At 38.1% G+C, this 20,604-nt stretch overlaps 1 protein-coding gene across 1 annotated transcript in view; it reads left to right on the forward strand.

The window, feature by feature from the left end:
* The window catches only part of GFRA1 (GDNF family receptor alpha 1), a 152,447-nt gene that overhangs the window by 2,155 nt on the left and 129,688 nt on the right, over positions 1-20,604 (forward strand). Inside the window, 1 exon segment of the mRNA XM_030030973.2 lies at positions 1,246-1,329. Within this exon segment, the coding sequence (XP_029886833.2) occupies positions 1,246-1,329 (84 nt within the window).

Below are 20,604 nucleotides of genomic sequence, written 5' to 3' on the forward strand. Positions count from 1 at the left end.
CCCCTCGCATCTGCAGCTAGCTACTGCCACTGAGGCTAAACCGAGGGTCTGACCCCGTAATTCACATTGTGCTCTTCAGCTGCAAACTGAGGACCTTTCATCCGACTCAAGAACAGCTGCTGCTCCGTCTCCTGTTGTTGGGAAATCCGCAATGAGGGTTTCCTCCAGGGGACCCAGCTGACCTTTCTAAACCAGAGTCAAAAGATAAGGGCACTAGCAAGTGCAAGAGCTACAAAAACAATCATTTGGAGACATTTTCCTAATAATATTTAAACTCCTTAATTAGGACTCACCTAACAAGATCACAGGACACTGGAACTAGTTTCTTAGCTCTTTGCTGAAAGTTAATGTATTATGAAGAGCAGCATTGTTTTAAGGAAAAGTTTTTTCTTTCCTTTCCTGTATTTACTAGCAATATTCCCTGGGCATGCTGAGGCAGAAAAAAAAAAAAGTTTGTGCTCTCTAGAGTGTGTAGAAGTGCCAGTTAGAAGGGATGTGACAGTGATTGACTCAGGACTTCTGTTCTTGATGTCACTGGCAAATTTCCCATAGTCTACTGAGAACAGTCAGGTTCTTAGATGAGATATATAATTTTTAGCCCTGTTTTGCTCTGGTCCTGGAGTTGAAGATGCAATCTTTCACTTCAGTTTGGTCCCCATTTAACTCTTTTCTGTAGCTGCTTCTGCAAAAAGGAACGTCATCCCTTTCTGTTCATTTATCCAGGCATCAACTGGAACGTTTTAATGAGAATATATATTTTTGTTTGAACTTTCGTAATAAATTACACTACTCTTGGACATTTTCTGCATCATAAAAAAGTTTCCCTTCCAACAGCATCTTGTTAGGAGTGTTTTATTCCAAAGATGCTAGTTTTTAGCTGTTACCTGTGCTGCTCCTCTAAAACAGAGCTCTGTTGTTAGGGTGAATGAAGAGGAACATCCTTGCTACAGCTTGTCTCCTGCTGCATGAGATGGGACAGTTCCTGTGATGTCACAGGCTGTCTTTGCAAATTATGACCTCATCCGTGGAGGAAGGAGAGAAAAGAACTAGTGGCAGGGATAAACAACTAGCTTCTTTCAGGTGTTTTTATAGGTAATGCTTTGAGGAGAAATAGCCAAATAAACAGATTAAAGGGGAGTACCTTTTGCTGTTACAGAATAACTTCATTTCAGAGTAAAAGTAAACAACAAAATCTTATCCTGAATTCTCGTATAAGAAAAAAATCCAAATATTTTTTGTCTTTAGGAAATGACTTGCTTGAAGATTCCCCTTATGAGCCAGTTAACAGCAGACTATCAGACATATTCAGGCTAGCACCAATTGTATCAGGTAAGCAGACTTAAAATTCTTTAACTGAAACATGATTACAATCTGCTGCTTTGTAGTTGAATTATGGAACTTTAAAGCAATACTCTCTTAAATAAAAAGAAATGTTAATGGCCTTCTGGATTTAGGAAGTTCATGATATAGTTCCACCAAAGAAAATACTAATTGGTTTTGAAATAATAACTAAAACTGAAAGAGTGCTTGGCAGGATGGCAATTTGTATTCTTTTTGAGTCATTCTTGACAATAAATGCTAAATTTTCCTGTAGGTGGCAATCTGATTCCCTACGTTCCTAATTTACAAATCAGTTCCTTTTTGGGAATGTGGTCAGTGCAAGTTACCTCCCATTGACATTAAAGAAGATCAGAAGATAAATCTTTCAAATGTTTGCATAAGGGAATGCTTTATAGTTTCATACATTTTTGTTTAAAAAAGAAATTTCAGAGTTAAGGCTTTTCTTCTTTTCTGGAACTGCTGCCTGTTTAAAGAGCCTATTCACAACTTCTTTCTTTTTCTGCTTTTTCTCTAAAAATTTTTTGTTGCTGTGTGGCTGTCTTTCAGAACTTGTTTGTAGTAATTTGAATCTGTTGCTAGGTAATTAAACTATGCTGTTTGTTTTTTATCAGCCTAAATTATACTCATTTTGGATCATATTTATTGAAACAATGATTTTGGGGCACTCACAGGGGTTACAGGTTGGAATTAATTTTCTTTTTTGGAGTTTCAGAAAGTCTTATGAGGATGCAGTCTGTATTCAGGACCTTTATTTGTTGAGTTACATAAAAAATTGAATATGCACAGTATAATGTGTAAGTCTGACAGTGTTGAAGCTGTAGTTAACTGACATGCTATGGATAAGCATTAGTAGATGGCTCTTTAAAAGAAAGAAGGAAAGACCAGAGAGAGTGGCTTGACCAATTTTCAGAAGTACTTACACTTTTTAGGACCCTAAGTCTCATTAAAAGCCAGGGGGACTTAGGTTGTTAAGTATTTAATGGTACAGATTTTCAAAGGCATATAGACATATAAAATGTAGGTAACTGCCCATTGGGATTTTCAGAAAGGACTAAGTGATTTAAATAGGCGTTAGATGTCCATGTAGTTTTAAAAATTCTAAGTGCTTAATGCATCTTTAGGTATCTTAATGCCTTTGAAAATCAGCCGTTTAGTCACTTTTCAAATTGAGACTTCAGATCCAGATCACATACATCTTTTGAAAGCATTATCCTAGTTTGGTGAGCAAGTCTGTTGGAGAAATAGTAGAGAACAAAGATTAATTTCTGAAGAATCTTTATTTATTTTATTTTTTATTCATTAAAAACCTCAACTTAATACAAAACCAAGACAAAATCAATGCAGAAGTGTTCCAGGCCATTTTCTTAAAGTTTATGGTCAGCCTGCTGAGGGCCAAATTCTAACCTACCTCAGCAGTTTTATGATCTCCATAGAAATACCCTATGTACACTCTGCCTTTCTGTTATTTTTTAGATTTCCCATTTACTTGCAAAGTAATTATCTTAAAAATGTAATAATTTTTTTTCTACCTGTTCTGTGCAACAATTAAATAAGACATAGTTGCCAGCAAGTGACGTCCATCCTACCACAGTCACTGAAGATGCTGGTGGACTGGTTAGGACTCATTCTGTGTTACTAGTGCACCCCAAATTGCTGTTCACTTTGTCAGAAGTTTCAGGTTTACAAGGATTGGAGGCCTAGATTCATAGGGAGCAACAAACAGAAGTTGTAATACAGTGGAAAAACACCAGTATTTGAAAGAATTGTTATCTGAAAGAAAAGATTAGCAAAGGCATTTTTCTTATTGTCATGGTTACTATTGCATGTTACATTCTTTAAAGCTGCCTAGTCTTACAGATTTTTTGCAGGGCTCTGCAAATACCCCAAACAGCAGAACTTGGTAAGATTTTTATATCTTGATTAAAACAAAACAAAAAAAATCCTGTACAAGCAGTGTTGGCAGGGGCTTCAGAACTGGTGTTCTGCTAACGTGGTCACTGTGTTTATAGATGTTGCTGCAGTATTCACTCTCATTAAAGTTACTTGGGTGTAATTAAAAGCAGTGATTAACCCTTTCATCTCACAAAGGCCATTCTGTTGTACTGTGACTTGGTATATATCAAGTGTTATGCTTTTGCCATCCTTTTTATTTATTTTTGAGACAGTATAGAAAATCACAACAGTTATCTTTCGTGGTACGTAAAAGGGGAAAACATTGGCTAAGATGACTGTTTTGTGTGTTACATAAGTCTTTTGTAGCATACATAAGTCTAAGAAATGGAGGGAAGTTTTTAAAAGCAGTTAAAGTTGATCTGTTTCTATACTGAAAGATGTTCAAAATTGCGTCCCCTATAGAAACAGGATGCCACTTTCTCATTAATTCTTCAAGCATCAATATGTTGATTGAAAACAAAAATCAGGAATATATTGCTAAACCTGTTACTAAGTTTGTAGTTTCTCTTCAGTTCCCATTATGTTAGTGGAACAAGTGATGCAGTCGTGTTACTAAGTGAAGCTTTTTTTTATATTTTTAAGTGGTCTATATTATACTGGGACTAGTGGTATAGTTAGCCTAGAACTAAAAGGACAAGCTAAGTGTTCTATATAAAACTTAAAACAATGTCCAACAACACAGAAAAGAAAAATCTAAACACACAAAATTATTCATTGTAGTACTAGCTGTTAAGCCCAGGATATCATATACTTAGATACTAACAAGCATGAATTTTGCACTTGAATCACTACTGTATTTGCCAGGAAAGTGTAATTTATATACATAAATATATTTATATATAAAAAAATTGATAGCTAAAACAGGAATGTGAGTTCATAGTTTGATTTACTTGTGGTGACGTATCCTGAGTATTCAAGGGTCTGATCTTCTCTCCTTTCCATCTACACTTTAAGTTCATAATTCAGCTCCTTCTATAAAGTCAATCCTCTGACACCTCACGTGGCCACATCCAGGACTGTGAGTCTTCCCAGTTGAAGGACAGGGCTGTCTTGTTTTTTGTTTTGGGCATGTCTAGGTCTGAATTTTCTTTAGAACTACTATGTCTGATGTGGTGCTTCTGCCTCAAGGGTGTGAATTTCTTGCTGGTAGGCAGCTCTTCAAATTACTGAAGACTTGCGTGTGTGTGTGTTTCAGAGAGTAACAGATTTGGGTTAGTTATTATGATGTAAAGATTTTGCTTAAACAGACATTTTTCCTTAAACCTTAACAACTTCTGAGAGGTGAAAACATTTTAAGGCCATTGAGTTCTGTCACAACTACAGTAAATGCAAAATCTGTTGACTGGATTTCAGAGGTGAGTTTCATAGCAAATTAAGGATAAGTGCTTGAATTAGTCACTTTTTTAAAGCTATCTACAGCTTTTTACTACCTGGTGAACAGTTTGCCTCTTGAATTTGTATTGTATTTGACATTGAGCCTTGCGACTGGAAGATATCTTATTATTGTGGTATCAACTGATACAATATAGTGGTCATTTCTGTGGCATGTTATAAGAAAATATCCTGCATAAAAACTGTAGCTGCACGTACCTGTAGAAATACTTATAAAATAAATGTTTCTGAAACGTCTCATTCATTTCAACACAAAATGGAGAGCCACTAAAGCTGAATAAAATGTGTTAAGCCATATCTGTGAAGTGGTGTAAATAGAATACTTGATGTTAAAAAGAATTGACTATTTAGATCAACGTGTTTTGGACAACATAACGCTCTCCTCCCATGGATTCACTTTTAAGTTGCCTAGTTAATCACAGGCTTATTATCCCATTGTTCAGCTTTGTGTAGCTTTCCTTCTTTCTTTTGCATCTATCTATAATGTTTGCATCTATCATGATACATAAATCAGAATATTTCTTAAAACATATAGGTTTTGCTGGTAATCTGTGGAGAATTGGTCAGTTATATGCGGCTAGTCATGTCTTTTTTCTAGTTGCTAAAATGCAAGACAGGTAGAAGTTAATTATTTTGCCAGTATTTCTTTTTAGTGTAGTAAACTGTTTTTGCAAAGTGCCTTTTGTATCATTAACAAATGAGAAAAAGAAACTGGCTCGTATGATTATACGTCAAAAGGAGCGTTTCCTGATTCTGCCATTCTCATGAGAGGCTGTTTACTCTTTAAAAAGTCTGGGAATCTTCTGTTGCAGAAGGTATCTGGAAGCTTATATTTAGAAAAGGGTCTATTTTGTATTTATTGTGGTAAATTTGTTAATTAAAAACAAGAGTTCAGTAGACAGAACAGCACATAGGGCTTCTTAATGGAGTGTATCATTCCACATTAGAACATGAGTAGCACAGCACATGAAGTTAGCATGTTTGATTGCATATTGAATAAGCTGTAAGTACAAATACAAACAACTATGGTCAGTAAGATGGCCTTTTATTGTATTTTAAAAGTTGAGACTATAAGAAGTTAGCAGTGCTGGAATTCTCAGAAGGGTGGCCTTTAAATTAGGCAGTCTCATGTACACTCTTTCTGTAGGATTTCATGAAGATGGGTCTGGGTCTCCTTCTAGGATCTCTACATTGTTCAGAAGGACAGTGGATTAATTAGTAGTTTTCCCTTTTTCCTCTGAGTTTTTCAAAGTCTTTTAGGCATCCTGTATCATTGGCGTTCACAGAGTAGAAAGTCAATGCTGGGAAAGAATGAAGGCCAGTATGCAAAACAGTTCCTTCAAGATTTGACAGACTTTTATCAGGGAATACTTCCCTCTCCCCAGCATAAAACCTGCTCTGAGTATTGATGACAGCTCCCCATTATTTCATCCTTCCCAGGGATGGGGTAGAGACATCACAGAGAACGGACTGCAAGTGTCTCCTTTGGAACAGTTGCTATCAGCAAAGGTGGGGGAAGAAGGTTGGGGTTTTCAGTATGAATTCTCAGGATCCAGAGAAACAGAGGTTCCTTGTCTGTGTGCTTGAGGTCCTGTAGGATTCCTCATACCTTCCCTGTATGGGGGAACTGTAGAACTAGTAAACAACATGTCATAGTGAATTAATTTTGCCCAAACTTTCATAACCCCAAAATTCTGTTAATCAAGAATTGAATGTTTCCTATTAATTTTAAAATTCTTGAACTAATGTGAGAGCTGTGTTCTGAGTAGCAGGTCCCTGACACTTTAATTATCATTTGCTTCTTTTTTTCCTACCTGGTCAATTACTTTTGTGGAATCCATATATAGCATTTTTTTAAATTGTTTATCAAAAAGATAAGTTAGAGTCTCTGTCCTAACCAACAGATTCACTGCTTTTTCCTTTTGGGGTTTGTAGCATGTGAATTAGTGGCTTCTCCCATGAATTAATACTCTATGACACCCCCAGTTCCTAGTGCCTGAGGCCTCTAATCCTGGTTGTATTCCTAAATCTGTGTATATTTCAAATTCCACATATTTTTCTAATTTAACACTATGCCTTTTTCTGACCTTTCTCTAAGAATATCTGAGATGCCACATTTCTACAAAGGCAATTTAATTTACAAAATATTAAAAACATTGATTTCTCTTGACTATTTACAATGCTCTTAGCTCTTACCTCCCATATCATTGCAGTTTATTGAAAAAAATTGAGATACTTCATGTTAGTTACCTTGCACATTCACCCGATTTCATAAACAATAAACCAGATCTTATTAAGTTAATAGGAGTCTTGCAATCTGATTCTGTTCCCACTGAAGTAAGCATAACACATCAAAATCTTTTTATTTGATTATGATGTATTCTGTTTCCTGTTGTAATTTTTTTGGCTTAGTTCTGGTTTTCTGATGTGAGGTTGAGCCTTTTGATAGCAGAAAAGTAAAAATGTTGTTAATTTAGCCTACACTAGATTGTCACATGCACAACTATATTTTCCTTTGTAAGGTAATACATTAAAATAATAGCCCTTGGACCAATATATAATATTGGCTTTACAGTTACAAATCCAGATTAACTCTTCTTTCCCCGGTGAGAATTTGTGGCCCTTTGCCTGTTGCAAGAAAAAAAGCAAACAACATGGGCATCTATTTTAGCTGTCTTTAACAAAATGAAAATAGTTTGACAAAAATAAATCTAATATAAGCATGTACAATGTTTGTGTTCTTTGACATTTCTGTCTGCAGATTTTCTTTGCAGAGACAACTAGGCTGGCTTCCAGTCAGATAACAAGTTATCAAGGGGGCATAGATACCAGTTGCTGATTTCCACTTCTGCATTTTCATAATCAGATTGGACTTCACACAAAAGAAAATCACTTTGGTGACTGTTGGCTTGCAGGAGCTCTTTGAATTTCCTGTTTTCTGCATTTCTTGAAGCTAGATCTGATTATGAGAGGGGAATTAAGTACCTTGCTGAAGTAACTGATTGACTAGCTTATAAAGGCAGTGCCTACGCACTTTAACTTGAGCAGGAACATGAACAGGCCTTGAAACCCCAAATAGAAATATGTAAATATCCTCAGTTTAGTCCACATTTCTTTCCTGGGTGAGATTATTGGAACTTTTTTGCTAATTTCTTTGAAGATCTGTAAAACAGAAGAAAAGGTCTGTGTTCCTCAAGTATTTAAAATGCACAGCTTTGGGCAAATGCAGAGTTTCTGTTTGTCCCAGTAGTCTAGGCAGACTTCATCCACCTGTTTCAACATGGGAAACAAGATGAAATCCATTCCATAGAAGGAGGAAGCATCTGATGATACAACACAGAGCTTTTATGCATGAATATTCAGCATCTCCTTGAATGCTGGGAGTAGTAAGAGAGAATATTTAAGTCTTGGAGGAAACCCAAAGGAGAGCAGTATTCTCCTGAAGCCTCAAAGGAGAATGTTGAGAGATGGCTAGTTGAATAAGCGTGGCCAGGCATTTTGCTTACAATGTATAATGTATACAGTGAACCATGTCTTTTCTTTGTCTAGAGTAGCATCTTTGGAGAGTGGAATTGCCATCCCTTTAGTCTGTATCTTTGCACGAAAGCCTCAATTATAGTGTGGTGGGCCAGATATCAGATGAGCAAATGCGTATCCGTGTTTGAGCAGCAAATTGTGTATTCTTGTTCCCCATTACAGGCCAGCGTTATGGTTTGCGTAAGTGCTACGCTAGCTCCTCTGAAGTAGCAGCAAAAGCACTCAGGTACTGCTAGCGGTATTGGTGGCATTACGAGGAGAGATCAGGTACTTACTAGTCACTGAGGAGGGAAGCAGAATCTGGTTATCTATGGGGAGAGGTACCACCATTTCAAGGATGTGGTGAGCAGGAACAGGCATGGGCTGCCAGGGGACCTTAGAAACATAGAACTTGCTTGGAAGTTCCCAGTTTTGTCAGGTATCTACAGACTGCTGTGTTGCAGGGGTAAGCAGTTGGACACAACCAGCCTGCTAACGGGGCTGCTGAAGACGTGACTTGGTGAGAGTGAGAAAAAGCCCGTGGTTCATGTGGCATAGCTTTGGTGCAGTGCTGAGCGTACTCTTGGGAATACTGCGGTGATAAAGGTGGTGTAAGGACTGGCGCAGAAGAGAAGCCTGCGCTGAGTAGGCATATTTCCATGGCAGTCTTCCTCAGAGGGCTCCTGGAAAGCCTTGTCTGTAAGCTGTGTCCCCTGGTGAAATACAGAGAACAGTGCCCAGAAGAGCAGTATCCTGCAGCTTTCTGTCTCTTGATGGCACAGCAAGGTGCAGTTTATGGCAGGCAATTTGTACTCTGGCTTTTTACATTTAAACTATTCTAAAACTTTGTTTTTATAACCCTATTTGTATTTGACTCTCAGGGATAACTTTGACAGTCTTGGAAGAGCCAGTGGTTTCTGTCAGGAGCTGACAGTATGTTAAAAATGCTAAGAGTAAAATGCCTGTGTGTGATGAAAAGAAATAAGAATTTCTGGATTGCAAGGCAGAACTTATTTGTGATAAGTATCCAACATTTCTTATTTTAAGATCTACATTATATTTTTTTAATCTTAGAAGGGAATGTGTTTACAGCTTTGATTTTTAGAAACGTGTCCGTTTTTGTTTATGAAAACTTAATTCTGTGATTTATTTTATATTAGTTTTTTGGTATTATTTTTATATTGTTGCATTTTCTGTGGATGAAACTAACGCAGCGACAATACTGTCTGTATAGTTAGGGCATTAACACAATTAAGTTATTTTTGGAGTAGTTCTTTAGTTACTATGATGCTTTGACAATTTTTATAAGCGTCAGGCTATTGTCCTGTACAATCTGCACTCAGCCTGAGATTTAACATGAGAGATGCGTGACACAAAGTGTAATGGCATAGAGATAGCTCTTCCTGCATAGAAATTTGCAGAAATGATGGGTTGTAAAGAGACTTGAAGATATCAAACAATTTGAGTAGGAATCCATAAATAAAGATGAATTTCTGCATTCACTGGTTATACGATTTTATCACTGTCTGGTGTCCATAAAATGCATCTTCCCATTAAAGTTTTGTCATGCAGCTGATGAGGTTCAGAAGTGTTAAAAGCTTCCACTCTCTTCCTTTTAAATTCTGCACCCTAAATTCAGTACTAAAGCTCAGTTAAGCAAAACCAGAAATCGCCATTTCCCTGTTCCTCCTCCGCCGGAGACAGTACCGTGATTCTCCCTGCTCCCCAGTCCCACAGCCTCCAGCCCACTGCTGACGTTTCTTACGTTTAACCCTGACAGTCAGGCTAGTGCTAACCACTGTCGCTTCCTTGAGCTAATAACCACAACTCATTCCTGCCATGACGTACCTTTTCCATATACTGCTGTCCCTTTGATTGTCAACTTTGCTCTCTCCGAACTGTAACTTCTCCTCCAAGTCTCCTCCAGCTGTAGGACTTTGGTGGTTTCTTCCTCTGTCGCTGCAACATGAAGCGGCTCTGCTTTCCACCTCAGCTACTCACTTCTCAGAAATCTGACTACAGTTTTTCCCTTTCCTTTTTACAACAGGCTTGTCTTTGCTGTCTCGTCTGATGTCTTTGCTTTGCGGTCTGCCTCTGCCCCGACCCTGCTCTTCCTTTCTCCATTCCCCCCACTGCCTCCCTGTCTTCTGTTTTCTGGTACTTCTGGTGAGGCAGCGCCTTCTCTGTTCCTTGAAAGATTCCCTCAAACTCTGCTTTTTCCAGCATTCTCCAAATTGTTCTCTCACCCTCCCTGTAAAGAGTTTGAGATGTGGTCTAATAAAAGGAATTGTTCCTGAGTAATGGAACTAATAAAGCCTGGTTTCCTACCAGAGTCCTCCATCTCCTGGATGCCCCCGCTCTCTGCACAGACAGAGTTCCTATCTTCTTTCCCTGTGCTGTGCCCTCTCCGCATGTTCTCCCTTGTCTCTTCACTAGTCCTTAATTCTGTCCCACATCTCTCATCTCTGTGGGGCAGCACGTCCTGCGGCTGGCTTGGTGTTACACACGTGCTGAAGGACTCTAGGGGCAGGTAGGCAGGCACCTGCTCCCTCTTGGAATGGCTCAGAGCCAGAGACGTGCCTGCCTTGTCCTCGGCAGGCAGGTCTACTTGGGTCTAAAAACTGCAGTTTTTCCTAAAATTTGTAAGAAAGAACTTCATATTCATTCCTCTCTCAGATTTGTCCAAGTATGTCCTATGGCTTAAAAAATCACTGGGAATTGCAGGGGTGTGGAGAAGATAGAGGAGACTAATATTCAATTTACCTACATTGCCTTGAAAAATTAGGATTAAAAAAAGGAAATATGGCTCCTGTCATATCGCTAAGCATTAGACCGTGACATAACTTATCTTATTCTAGTCTCACAAAACATCTAGTGTGTCATGCAAGTGATATAAATAAACATGCAGTGGACTTGAAACATACAGACAGTTAAGTACAGTAGATGGCTGACAGATAGTTGTATTAGATAATTGAGCATCTCAGGATTCTTAAAATGGGAAATAATTCATGCATTTAGGTTAGTTGGCATGAAGATTATTTTTTCAGATTTAGAAATGAAACAAGAAAGGACCCATCCTAAAGCTGTTATATATGAACACCTCTATTGCTTTTGACTATTTGGATGATACCACATTGTATTTACAAATGACACTGCACTTTTTAGAATCATTTTCTTTTTCAGATGGAAAATTTTTAGGATTAAGGATTAAGTTTTGCTGATGTTTGTTGTGGTAAGGTCAAAAACAAAATTAAGAAAGGTGATACTCGTGTTTGGTAGTAGTTTCAAAGAATTCAGGTCCAAATACCCAGACTTCTCCAAGCTTGCCGCTTGCAAATAGAGTGGAATGTATTCTGCACAGCAGTGGCTTTGCATTAATGAACGCTTAAGCAGCAGATTAAAATGTCTGCTTAAAAAATAGGTTAGGATTATATAATAACACAAGTCTGGGATACTAATAACAGTGAAGATAATTTTATTGAGCAGATTAAGTGCAATTAGATCTCAACTACAGAATATTTATATACAATACCAGATCAAAACCCAGTCCATGCAGCTTTACTTGCTTTCCTTCACACCTACAGGATCAGCACCTGACAGCAAAGTAAATTATCATTTTTATTGTTGTTCATTTTATATTGCCATGGGAATGTACATCATGTTATCCATTAGGATCCAGACAAACAAGTCTTTTCTCCACATACACAGTCATGAAACAAGATATGATTGAAGACAGCGAGGTGTCTGCACTATTTGAAATTCTATTAGAAATTGATAAATTTGCTTGTCAGATTTCTTTAAAGGATTGCATAGATAAGAACTGCCTATAGTATTCCCATATGAAAAGTCATGAAAATCATAGCTTTATAATAAACCCATATGGACTGAGAAATTGTTGTCAGTTCTTCCTCTTATAATCTATTTACTTAATTTTAGTCTCCTAAATAGTGAAATGGAGACACAAACTTGCAGTGGTTGGTAACACTTATGACCTGATGCAGTAAACTGCTTTGATCCTTTGAGAGGTCAAACTGTGTGTGTTTCTAAGCAAACATTCCCCAAGGCTGCTGATGTGTGAGATGTCTCTTCCCCTTGCCAAATGTCCCACCTTCGCAATAGAAAATTAAAGGAGACTTGCAAAGAAATGTGGTGTGTTAGTGTATTTAATCTTGTCTATAAATTGCTGTGAGAATTGTTGAACACAGGGTTTGGTGTGGTGCTTATTTTTTTTAATTTTTGCACAGTTTAAAAATATCCTGACAGCTCTCTTCTGGGTTGGGTAGAAAGTGAATGTATTAACTCTCACTGCGTTAATGTTCAGACAGAAAGGCATACAGTGTTTTTTAATTTAGTAAATAGAGAATTACTTGAATCTGACTTGGAGCTTCATTTAGCTTTTTAATACATTTCTGCTGTATAGCTAAAAATATCTTATCTTCATGCCCTTGACCTTTCTCTAAGAGCTGTGGGAAGATTAAAAAGCATAAATGAGAATAAATTTAGAATTAGCCTATTTGAAGAAAATGGTACCAAATGACTTAGCTATCCACAAAATGGTATTAAGTTGTCAGTCCTACAACATGTCCAGCCTGGCAGAGCTGAGCAAAGCAACCTGCTACTACAGCAGGGCTCTACTAGTCCTAGAAGTGGGAAGGTAGTTCATTTTTCATTCCCCACTCAGCCCTTTCCCTCCTTGCAGAAGCTGCTAGCAAGGTGCCAATTATGATGATGATTTCTGTAGCTCAGATATCTAACCTTTAACACCCCCCTTTCCACCCGGCTTGTTCTGTGTAGTTCACCATGCAGCTGTATAAATACTTTTGGTCATTACCCTCTTGGACTGTATTTGAACTAGAGACTAAAAGGGGAGGTTGTCAATATATTAAAGACATCGTTAATGGCATAACCACAGCCATAAACGGTGAATAATTGTGATGGTTGAGCTTTATTTATTTATTTATTTGTTAAAAAATGTGTTGGTATCTGGGCATCTTTGACGTTACAGGGATGCTTCTGAAAACAGATGACTTTTAGTGATACCCACTGCAAGCAGCCACTCTGCAGTGTTCTTAATTATCTACTTTAAATTATTTACTTAACAAGACAGAGAATGGTTGCACTTGTGAAGCTGTCATCTTTAGGGCTTAGGTACTGCATTGCTGTGCAATAATTGTACAGTCTGATACTAGCTTTCATTTATGCTAGTTGCAGGTAAGCTTATAAATTCCTCAGATTATTAAAAAGAGAGTTATCTCCTTCCTGTTGTGTTAGGTCAAGGATTTCAATGTTGCAAACTTTCAGTCCTGCTTTAAAGAGAAAGTGTCACCATAAAAATCTTTCAGATATCAATACTTCGTCAAGCTAAGAAAACAAGAAACATTATTCTATTTTGCCTATCAAAATTGTATTTGTAGCACTGCAACTGTATATACTGATTTTTATTATTATTTTAAATTAATTCAGTGATTTAAATATGTATTTAATCCTACACAGACAGACATAATAAAACTAAAATCGTACCTAAAAGTTAATCAATAAGCGACTATACCTGGGACACTAAGAGGAGGCAAAAGAAACTGATTTCATAAATGGCAATGTTTTCTCTAAAGCTGTTCTCAGTAGGATCTTCAGAGAAAAAATCACAGATTTCTGTAATGCAGGCAGTATGCAATATCTGGTTTAGACTGTGAAGAGAAATGTAATTTACAAGTTACAGAATGAATTATTTTGTCACAGAAAGAATAAAATAGAGCCAATGGTTAGCTACCCTTGAGCAGTAATATGTGCTAATTGAAGGACTCAGGATGGGATTGTAAGAGTCAATATTCAAGCTTGTAGAATACTTAAAGTGACTACTTTCTGTCTTTAGCCATACTGAGAAATATAATAAATTATTCTGGACCTGGACTGTGGTGAGAAGAACTACTTCCCACTGCAGCTATCAGGATGGGAGACGTGTAAAGTGCTTGTAACAGATAGCTCCTCTATCTACGGAGCAGGTTGTACTTCTTCTATGGCAAAGAGTGTCGCTGATAGATTAGGGTGACAATTCATAATGTTCCTGAGTGTGAATGCTACATGTTGAACAAGATCAGAGTCTCAAGGAGCATGTCGTAGAGAATTAAGGTTTATTACTTATCCTTCCTTGTGGTTTTCAGAATTTTAAAAGGATTTATAGTTGAAATATGTTTAAACTCAGAAAACCTTGGTATTTCAGAGTAATACTTTACAAATCATCTTTTCCCCAGATTGTAGCTGAGTGCAGTGGTCTAATTGCGGGTAATGTCTTTTTGTTGTGTGACATGATACAATAACAGAAGAGTATTTTAACAAAATTCTGGAAATTACTGTTCATATTAGGAATGATTTATTAGACTATAACAGGAAAGCTAGAAAGGTTTTTAAAAGGTGTTGACTTTTCAGATGTGTATTATTAGTGTGCAGTAAATGTATTATTTTGAACTATTTATTTTTAAAGAGTGGCAAAAGTATTAAAATACATCTCTAAGTCACTCTGCAGCTATTTAGAGACAAGGTTTTGGCTAGCTGCCCAAAATACTGTATAGTAGGTATTTGGGAAGAAGAGAAGGTTTCTTTGAGGTATTTTTACCACTGGGGGACTCCTGCTGTTCACATTTCTTCTGTACAGTTTGGAGTACCCCAGATTTGCTTTAAATGATTGAGTTCACCTGAAAGGTGCGGGGTGTACTTGTGTTGGAAGAGGTGCAGCCAGCATATTTGTCATAGAAGATCATGTTAATTTTAATTGGCAAATGAAGTGTTTCCCCATTTCACATTATAACACACAAATGTTAACCCAGGTTCTTTCTCTTTGCATCTAATGCTAGCATGAGAAGCTGCACGGTTTGCAGAAGATGTGGCTGAGTTCATTCTTTTGACTGTTTTATCCTTAGCTGTTTTAAGACTTGAGTGAATAGGTGCTGGCAGGACTCTAGCTTTTTTCATATTAAATGTAAAAGCTGAGCTAATGTATATTTGGCAGACACAAGCACTTGGCGGTCAGGAAACTTACGACTTTAGCTTTTTCTCTTTTGTACAATTCCTTTCTGACACAGGCTTGAAATTACATTCAGACACTCCTTTTCCAGTATGTGATATGAATCAATGCTGTACCAGTGCCTAAGATCACCTTTGCTGATGTACTTAAAATCTGACTAAGATGTATATTAAAGGGAGAGTTAAGGTACAAACACATCTCTAATACTGGGTCTGTCTGACTGGAAAGTTTCTTTTCATAAATCATTCAACAGCAGGTTTACTGAAAGGAAGGTTAGGAGACTCATTTGTGTAAACTTCCAGACCTTTCCCCCAAAATAGCTCTTTTCCATTGGAAAAAATGCAGTTATCCTAATTTCCTGACTGTAATCTAGGTTGGTCATTCTGTGAGACTGCATTTTTCTTCCTGTTAGGCGTTTTCAAAACCCTTACAGGTGGCAGCAGAAGGGCCACCAGTTTGTGCCATAGTGCTTTTTAGGAAGGACTGCACAGAGGAGAGATGTGTCTGTACATATCTGCTCATGCAGCTGAACAACAGTTTGCAATTTGTAAAAAGCCAAACTTTCCTGTTTGTAATACAATGTGGTGTCCTTAAACCATAGGACACTAGGTCAGCATGTTTTTAAAGGCACTGGCAGTGTAAGGCCAAATATTCTCAAAGCAGTATTTGTTGCTGTTGGATTGCAAGCTATATCACAGTTTATTTCCTTGTAGTAGTTCTTCTGTCTGTACTGTTGCATCACAGTGAAATAAGTTCCAGGGTGTTGGTTGGTAGGAAACAAGTATGCAGAAGTCCCATCTCACATCTGGCTTTCAGAGCCCATTTATTTTATTAAAGTTAATAAAGTGGATTGTACTTCATACAGACAATCATACTACTTTTATTTAATAAAACAAACAAGGAAGAACCAAGTTGCATTTGCTTCATAAGGAAAATCTGTCTTTTGTTGTTTAGTGAATGTATCCTGTGATGGCTGTCATACAGCATTAATTTTTATGCTGTACTTAGAATTTAAATAGCCAAATTTCTGGCAGATTCTTTTCTGCGTTGGTGACAAGTAAATGTTGAATAATCAACTGAAATGTAATTTTTAAAAAGTAACATCTGAAATGAGGTAGACTAGTAGAAGGGAAGAAGGCAACATTTTGCGTGTGAATAAAACTAAAGAGTTTGTCAAACTCTCAATTGGAGAGCTTCAGGTAGTGTAAAAGACATATTTGAACAGAAAATCCTCTGTTTTCAGTCTACTTTCACGTGTATCAAAAAGCTACTCCACTGAGTACCAAAACTTGAGAGTTGGCAACGTTTTCCTGGAGGAGAATGTGTAGTGCCTCTATTTGCTGTTGAAGAGAAAGAAACAACCAGTTTGCTTTCTAACATGGTAGAATTCCATGAACTCTGGTGTTATGTTATATTCTAATACAATCAATCCTAATGTGTAATGAAGCATAAATGTTATTCAATTTGTTGCTATTTTCACTGGTTGTCAGTTGGTCGCTAATGGGAAACTTAGAGATATGCTACAGAGAAATTTGGTTATATGGAGACCAGTCAAATTGCAGCAGCCATTTTGCAAGCAAAACAGTAGTTGTTAAGGTCACTTGGCAGAGGAAGAGAAGTGATATTTGCATGTTTAAACCTGTATATTTCATCAGGTCGCATTGTTCTTTGAAGAATATATGTTGCAGTAATTATAGTATTATGCCAATTACTTCTTTTAATTACAGATTTTTTTTTAATATGGGGGTTAGATCAGCTCTTGTGAAATTGGCTTCTCATTGTTTTTCCATTCATGTCTATTGGAAACACTGGGGCAAAATACGTTTTATATTATTTTGTCTCTTCATCTGGAAAGAATTTTTTTAACCTGGAGAAGCCATATTCATAGCATTAAATTATGACAAATATTAATTGTAGAATATGTTTTATAGTTGACTGCAGAAGAGTGTTTTCTCTTGATTTTAGTCACAGGATACCCATTTACATTCTATTATCAGGGTCTCGTTACGAGTACTGTAGGCCCTCAGCTACCATTGAGTCTCCAGTTGTTTTACATCAGAGTTGGATGAAAATCAGCTTCACTAGATCAGATTTTTAGTCCCTCCTTGGGCAAATTTTTGTTAAGATCAAATGAAGCTTTCCCAAGCAAGCTGCAGAATATAACCACTGTCAACAATGATGTTTCTTTGTGTATTCTAGATTGCGAATATACCTTGTCTGTGAGACCTCGAGATGTTTTGATTAATTGTATCTTTTGGAACGCCATATGTGTGTTGTGCCTGCTTTATTCACACATAAAAGGGACACAGCTATTACCTTCCCTCTAAGTTATGTGAGGAAAGAGGATTATGTTTACCCTCTATGGTATATTTCTAAGCTCCATAACATTAAAAAAAAAATATTTTTCATGCCTTTGGTCTAATTCTAAATGTTGTTTTTCATTAGTCATAAAAAATATGGGTTAAAAGCTCGCAGAGGTTTTATATAGGCTTTCATGCAGTAGTCTGATACCTCTGACAGATAATCCTAGAGAGATCTCTTCCACAAAACAGGACTTGTTCTTGATAATTATTCTCATATTATGACTACTGCTTCTTTGCTTTGAGCAATCTGATAAGGAGACTACATCACGCAGAGTCAGGAAAATTCCTTCCAAGTAGAGGAGATTTTCATGTGGGCAACTCTTGAAATTAAAGACCAGTAATTATTTACAACGCATAGGTGGTTCCATACCCTCTCTTACATTGACAAAAGGTCATCTGATAGTAACACGTGTGTTACTGTTCAATACTTTACTTCTGTCTCATACTGGTGAAAGTTCTTAAAGACCCTTTTAGTGTCAAAATAGGTTTTTGTGGAACACTTTAATGTCCTGTTTGTGATGCTTGTCATGCATCTTGTGTGTATTTTAAGCACTGCCGTGATCATCGTCTGACTCTTAAAATTGGTATTCACTTCAGGAGGGCAAGCAAGCTTTAGACAGTTATGGTATAAAAGCTATATGCCTTGCTCTATCAGGAACAAATAGTGCTGAGACCTTGTATGAAATTCATTCATAAAGATGATGCCTGCATTTTGCAGAACAGAATTGGTGGCCTTATGTTTTTCCCCTAAACTTCATGCTACAGATGGAGAGGATTATTTATGTGGAAAACTCAGTTTATAGCTCAGCAATCAGATAGCAGCTGTATTTTCCTTCATTGCCAGATCCTCAGCAACATCTTGTCCTGTTTGCAAAGCCATCTAGTTTATGAAAGTTAGAAGGCTCCCCAACAGAACAAGCTGCTCGTATTTGTAAAGTATACAGCCGCTAGATCCAGAGCTGATGCACTGGGAAAGCAGTATTCCCATCTTTGTTTAATTGATAATGTTGGCACTTTTCATGCCACCACTCTGAAAAGACTGCAGCTTAGCCATCACTCTTGCCTGGCTTTATGCTGGCATGCACCCAAAGAAAAATAAGATCGCTTTCTGTATTGGGTTTATGTGGTGGGGTTTTGGTAGGGGAGGAGGGGCTGCAGGGGTGGCTCCTGTGAGAAGCTGCTAGAAGCTTCCCTGGCTCCAAGTCGGACCTGCCACTGGCTAAAGCTGAGCCCGTCGGTGATGGTGGTAGTACCTCTGGGAGAACAGATTTAAGAAGGGAAAACTTGCAGCAGAGAGGGGAGTGGAATGTGAGAGAAACCCCTGTGCATATGGCAAGGTCAGTGCAGAAGGAGGGGAGGAGGAGCAGGGGAGGAGGCGATGCCCCTGCAGCCCGTGGTGAGGCGGCAGGCTGTCCCCCCCCAGCCCGTGGAGGGGAGCAGGGGGGCAGATGCCCACCTGCAGCCCGGGGAGAGAGGAGCCCACGCCGGAGCAGGGGGATGCCCCCCAGGATGGCCGGGACTCCATGGGAAAGCCCGCGCTGGAGCAGGCTGTGCCTGAAGGACTGCAGCCCACGGAAGGGACCCACGCTGGAGCAGTTCGTGAAGAACTGCCGCCCGTGGGAAGGACTCCCATTGGAGAAGTTTGTGGAGGACTGTCTGCTGCAGGAGGGACCCCACGGTGGAGCAGGAGAAGAGTGAGGAGTCCTTGCCCTGAGGAGGAAGGAGCAGCAGAGATAACGTGTGATGAACTGACCCCAACCCCCATTCCCCATCCCCCTGTGCTACTGGCGGGGAGAAGGTAGAGAAAATCGGGAGTGGAGTTGTGCCCGGCAAGGAGGGAGGGGTGGGGGGAACGTGTTTTAAGATTTGGTTTTATTTCTCATTACCCTATTCTAATTTGATTGGTAACAAATTAAATTGATTTTTTTCCCCAAGTTGAGTCTGTCTTTTGCCCATGACTATAAGTGGTGAGTGATCCCTCCCTGTACTTGTGTTGAGCCACGAGCCTTTCATTTTATTTTCTCCTCCCTATCCCACCGTGGGGGATGAGTGAGCGAGCGGCCTCATCGTGCTTTGTTGCTGTCTGGGCTTAAATCATGACACTCTCCCGTGGCCGCTTCAGCTCTTCAAGACGGTTTAGTCAGTTAAGTACACTGCTGACAAGATTTGAATTACAAGGAAAATGGGAGAGAGTAACTACTTCTCCACCTTCTATCTCGCTGTGTAGAAGCAGTGAAAGTTAGGGGTCATATATGCAGCACTACACAGTGCTGGGCATAGACCTCAGAAGGTCCCAGGGTCAGACAGCTGAGGTACTTGCTGCTGGCAATGTATTGTAGTGCAGCCCCATTGACCACAATATTGCAAAAATCACAGATATTTATCAGACAATTATTATTTTTGATATGGTAAAGCAAATTTGGGTATATTTTTCACAAATACACTTTTTAAGTACCTCAAATTTCCAGTATATAAATGCTATTTATAATATATTTCTCTTTGATACTGGTCATTTTTGTCATTATAAAACTTGCCTTCATCATTTAAAAATGGGTTGTATAAAACTTTGATAATTTTTCAATGTTTGATTTAAATTACAAAGTTCAATAAGCTTTCTTTGCCCAGCTTATCTGTAGAAAATATATGCTTTATAAATACCCAGTGCACCAATATTTAAAAGGCCATGTGTTATCTGAGAAAACTCATGCAGAGAATCAACAGCTCTACCATAGGAATCAATCAGCATAGTACTGCAAACAAGGGACCTTTTGTACCTCTACAAGTGCAGAACAGCATGAATTTTACAACTGCTGAGTGTACTCCTAAGTTAATTACCATTTAGAGTCTAAATAAAATAATTCTCTATAAAAAATTGTGTTGAAAAAAAATTTAGTGGCATATAGCATCCTATTTATTATTTATTCAACTATAACTTTAAATGGTAATCAGAAGTCAGATTTGAATCACAGGCTGTGGGGAAAAGTGCATCTTTTCAGTGGGGTTAATTAGCTTGAGTAGAAC

This window comes from Aquila chrysaetos, chromosome 11 (genome assembly GCF_900496995.4).
Source record: "Aquila chrysaetos chrysaetos chromosome 11, bAquChr1.4, whole genome shotgun sequence".
Lineage (NCBI taxonomy): Eukaryota > Metazoa > Chordata > Aves > Accipitriformes > Accipitridae > Aquila > Aquila chrysaetos.